The sequence below is a fragment of the Nansenia antarctica genome (assembly GCF_963989245.1).
Source record: "Nansenia antarctica genome assembly, chromosome: 3".
In the NCBI taxonomy this organism is placed as follows: Eukaryota; Metazoa; Chordata; class Actinopteri; order Argentiniformes; family Microstomatidae; genus Nansenia; species Nansenia antarctica.
Genome location: NC_137688.1, coordinates 13795392 through 13800134, shown reverse-complemented (window position 1 = coordinate 13800134; position 4743 = coordinate 13795392). Strand labels below are relative to the sequence as shown.

The 4743-nt window shown below is 45.1% G+C and overlaps 1 protein-coding gene across 1 annotated transcript; it reads left to right on the top strand.

Annotated features, from left to right (window-relative positions):
* Positions 1-3135: 3135 nt before the first annotated feature.
* On the top strand, positions 3136-4692 carry asb12b (ankyrin repeat and SOCS box-containing 12b; the record flags this gene model as incomplete). The annotated part of the gene is made up of 3 exons (XM_080525538.1): positions 3136-3402; positions 3700-4228; positions 4559-4692. The coding sequence occupies exons 1-3, from the start codon at positions 3139-3141 to the stop codon at positions 4690-4692; spliced, it is 927 nt and encodes a 308-aa protein (XP_080381664.1). The 5' UTR covers positions 3136-3138.
* Between the last annotated feature and the right edge of the window lie 51 nt (positions 4693-4743).

The following is a 4743-nucleotide window of genomic DNA, read 5'->3' as shown; positions in this document are numbered from 1 at the left end:
AAATAATTGTGTGGGAGAGAGGGGCCGCCGCTGCCAAAACGTGTACAGTTTTGGGTCACTCCACCGCTAAAAAATCTCACTCCAAACTTTTGGTGAAACTTGGCAGCCCTGGTAATAAGTGTGATAAGGTGATTTTGTGCCAATAGACAAAGAATGTCCTTATTATTAAAGCCAATTCCAAAGTATAACTTGAAAGAGCATTCATGTCATTCATTTTAACCAGTAGGACCAATAAACACTAATACATTCTGACTTTAATCTCAGAAATTCAGACTTTTTTCTCAGAAATTCTGACTTTAATCTCAGAAATTCTGATTTTAAACTCAGAATATAACCCCCTCCCTTTCGGGAGAAAAAAAAGAAAGACTCAGTTGGTGGCCCTAATACTCTTCCGTACTCTGTTGTGCAATATATGTTTTGCATTTGTCTATTTTTTTTCGACAGTATTGCTTTTTGAAGGACTGTAGGGTTGAAGAACATACAAAAAGCAGTAGCCTAGCTGATTTGTACATGGATGCCACAAGAGTCCCTATATATTATGTAATTAATGGACATAAAGGAATTGAGTTATTAATTGGTTTCACATTTTAACAATAAGAAAATAATTAGCCACACCACACCAGCCACGCCCTGTTCTCTCTGTTAATACCGCAGTTTCCGGAACAGCTTCTACCCACAGGCCATAAGACTGCTCAACTGCCCCCCCCCCTTAAGCATTTAATTGCATCATCAACGGCTGTATTCTATATACGTACACACTGGCGGACTCAGGGGGGGCGACCGCCCCTCCTGGTGCCCCCACGGTTGAAAAAATGTCTCTCTTAAGTGCCCTTTTGAGTGGCGAAAATGAGAGGACGTGCCCTATTGGTGCCCCTCCAATGGTCTAAACTTGACCATGTGCCCCCACAGTTGAAAAACGTCGCACTAAAGTGCCCTTTTGAGTGGCAAAATTAGAGGATGTGCCCTATTGGCTGCCCTTCCAATGGTCTAAACTTGACCATGTGCACTGATGGGGTCCCATGTTGTGCAGTATGTGCCCTTTTTTTCTTTTCGCCCCTGCCCTTAAAACACCCTGAGTCCGCCACTGTACGTACATGATAAATAAATGCTGATTTCAGTTTGATGATTTATGTTTTTGCATCTTTGGAAAGAATCATACAGTCCAAAATGCCAGGAATCTGGAATCTAGTGGGATCATGGAAAAGAATGCAGTGTTACATACCTCTCCTGTTCTCAAATGCCAAAGTCCCCTAAACCCCCGGACATGGGGGTAGGGTAGGATGAACAGCTGACTGTCTGCTCTACTGCCCCTGTCACTCAGACAGGCTGTAATAAAGCGGCAGCCTCAGTGTGAAACAGAGGGACATGGCGATGACATGCCTACAACATTACATGTAATGTGCCACAGTACCTAACATGATATCGTGATGTTCGAATTAGAAACCTGTAAATCTCATTATATCTTTTCTACATAATCTGATCCATTAATGCCTGTATATTAATGCCTGTGTGGTGTTATTTTTAATACATACATAATGGAATGTAAAAACTTTGACGCTCAATATCTCTGAACTACCCTAAACAGAGATAGAACCTTATAATTCTAAGCTCACGATATCACTATCTATTCTTTCTCATAACATTTAAACACAGACCACATTTAAACACAGAAAGGGCCAGTTAAAGTTGTAACAAGAAAGGGCAAGCACATGGTGACTTATAACATTGAAAATGAGCATCATTTTGAATAATCAAGTAGAATTTGACATAATGACCTATGTAGCCTATTAAACATGACACCTCTGCCAACATTTGTTGGTAGAGTAATCGTAATGTAGTTGTCTATCTCAGCGGTAGTAAAGGTGCCTCATAATTATCGGCTGTTTACTCAGGACACAGAAGAACACCAAAGCCCAATGTCCACCAATCAAACCGACACACACAGAGAGTGTCACAAGTCTAATTATAACCTCCCTGCCTCGACTCTCCAAGAATGGAAGTTTGGACTGGTCCATCTGTGGCCTAAAATTAGACCCTCACTGACAACCGGCCCCTGCTCTGCTGTGTCAGACATAAACACACACACACACACACACACACACACACACACACACACACACACACACACACACACACACACCACCTCGGCATTCAGAACTCAGCCCCCGTGGATACAGCAACACACTCTTCGCAGAACTATCCATTCTTCCACGTGACCGACCATGGAGTAATGAAAGTGTTTACTACGCTCCTACCGATTAACATTGTTGACTATAATATCATTGGTTGGTGACTCGTTAAGTGAGGTAAGTGGAAGTGATTGATAACCTCCATTTGCATGTTGCTTGTTTTAGGATCTTCTCCATGATTCCTCAAATAACTACTATTTAAATCCATTGTCCTCTGTTTGTTCTCTCCTATGAGAACTATGCTATACCCTCTGATTTAAAGGGTTAGTTCAGGATTTTAAAATGTATAGTCAGATGGTTCCTCACCTTGAAAATAGCCTACGGGCCAGGAGAAACTTTAATCCATGATTCAAAGTTGTCTAAATAGCCACTACTAACTTAAGCCACCGCTAACAAACAAAAAAACTATGGGAGTGATGGGGCCTCAAGGAAATGGAACACTTCACCAAATCACCTCAAAGTGACCACCTGTTTTTATTTTATTTTAAAAAATATTTTTACAATTTTGAGCCCCCATCAATCCCATAGTTATTTTGTTGGCGGCGGCTAAAGTTAGATCAAGTTTGCCTATTAAAACAAAAACTCTGAAACATGGATTTCTAGTTTCTCCTGGCGCATGCACTATTTTCAAGGGAAGGAACCATCTGACTAAGTTGAAACATCCTGAAACTAACCCTATTAACACTAAAATTAATGTTTAATGCTTTTGAGAAATGTTTCTCCCATATGTCATAAATTCACCAAATGTTTCACTATAAATGCACTCCCATGACATTCAAAATTAAAGGCTGTCATCTGCTCTGAGAAAAAATCCTTATCTATTCTTATCTATTCTTGCTGTATCTCTGATACTATTCTCATCCTCTCTAATCTTGCGGTGATTCCAGATGGAGGCGTTCTGAGGGTGAAGGTGTGCAGCTACAGCATGGCTCTGGAGAAACCTCTCGACATGAGTTTGATGGACATCTCGAAGATCTTCTCCCTGCTGCAGCCCAAGGAGGATGAGGAGGAGGACAGTGGGCAGAGCCAGGCTTTGAACCAGGCTGTGGCCAGTGACGACGTGGCCCTGCTCTCTGAGCTGCTCTCCCAGGAGAGCTTCAGGAGGCGTATCAACGCCCGGAGCGGATGGGGGGTCCCAGGTACCCCCCTACGGGCGGCCGCAGCACACGGTCACGTGAGATGTATGGAGCTGCTGCTGGCCCATGGAGCTGAGGTAAGGTAGTGCAGAGACTACGCTGTAGCCTCTTTGTATAGGAGGTTACAGCAAGGCCTCAGTAAGAGGTCTGGAGCTTTTTTAGAACAGGTTGTACACTCGCCTTGTCTGTAACAGTAGAACTTCTAGCTAAGGGAGAGGAAGTGAGATAAGATAAAAAGCTATTTGCGCAACTTGAGGTTGTATCAACCTTCGGAGATAAAGGAGGATGGCTTTTCAGTAGCTGATATATATCCGTGGCTGTTTTCTGTCCTGACCCAAATCTCCACATCTCTCCCTGTGCTGTTGGGTGTGCAGGTGGACAGTCTGGACGTCAAGGCCCAGACCCCTCTGTTCACAGCCGTCAGCGGGAAGCACCTGGACTGCGTGGTGGCCCTGCTGAAGGCCGGGGCGGACCCCAACGGCAGCCAGTACAACAACTGCTCCCCGGTGCTGACGGCGGCCCGCGAGGGCGACATGGACATCCTCCGGGAGCTGCTCCAGTACGGAGCCGAGGTGGACGTCAGGCCTAAGATACCGGAGTGGGCCACTAACGCCACAGCCTGCAGGGGACCCCTCTACATCTCCGGTGTGTACGGACACTTGGACTGCTTCAAGCTGCTCCTCCTCCACGGGGCGAACCCCAACTACAACTGCACAGAGGAGAAGATGTTGGCCAGGATAAAGCAGCCGAAAACGGTGTTGGAGATGTGTCTGCGCTACGGCTGCGGGGTGGAGTACATCCAGCTGCTGATAGACTTTGGGGCAGATGTGTATCTACCCACACTGATTATAGATAAGACCACCAAGCAGAACGAGGCGGTGGTGATGCTGCTCAAGGAGAGAGGTAAGACTGTTTACCGCAGGGGAGGCTGGGGGGAGGCAGTCATTAGAGGAGAGGCTCAGTGTGAAGCATGGAACGGAATGAGGACTGGTTTCAAACACGTGTGTTTGATACCCTGTTTGATATCATTCCTCGTTCCATTCCATACATTACAATGAGCCTGTCCTCCGATTTCTGCCTCCCCCTGGTTTACTGTGATGCACTGTATTCATCTTCATGGTTTAATTCCAGGTTTGGTTGCTATTATGATTCCCAGATGTAGCGTGACATAATGCTGCCATTATTAGTGTAGAGTTTGATAATCACCACTGCATCTCTCCTTTTTCATTCCAGTTTGCCCCAAACCTCTGATGTCACAGACACGTCTAGCGATTCGAGGATTCCTCCCCGTGACAAATAAAAAGGCCGCCATCGACCTTTTGGACATTCCCCAGATCTTGAGGAATTATTTGAAACATGTCACCTGACCCTTGAAATCGACAGTATCTGACGATGGTGTCATGAATACGCTAGGGCCT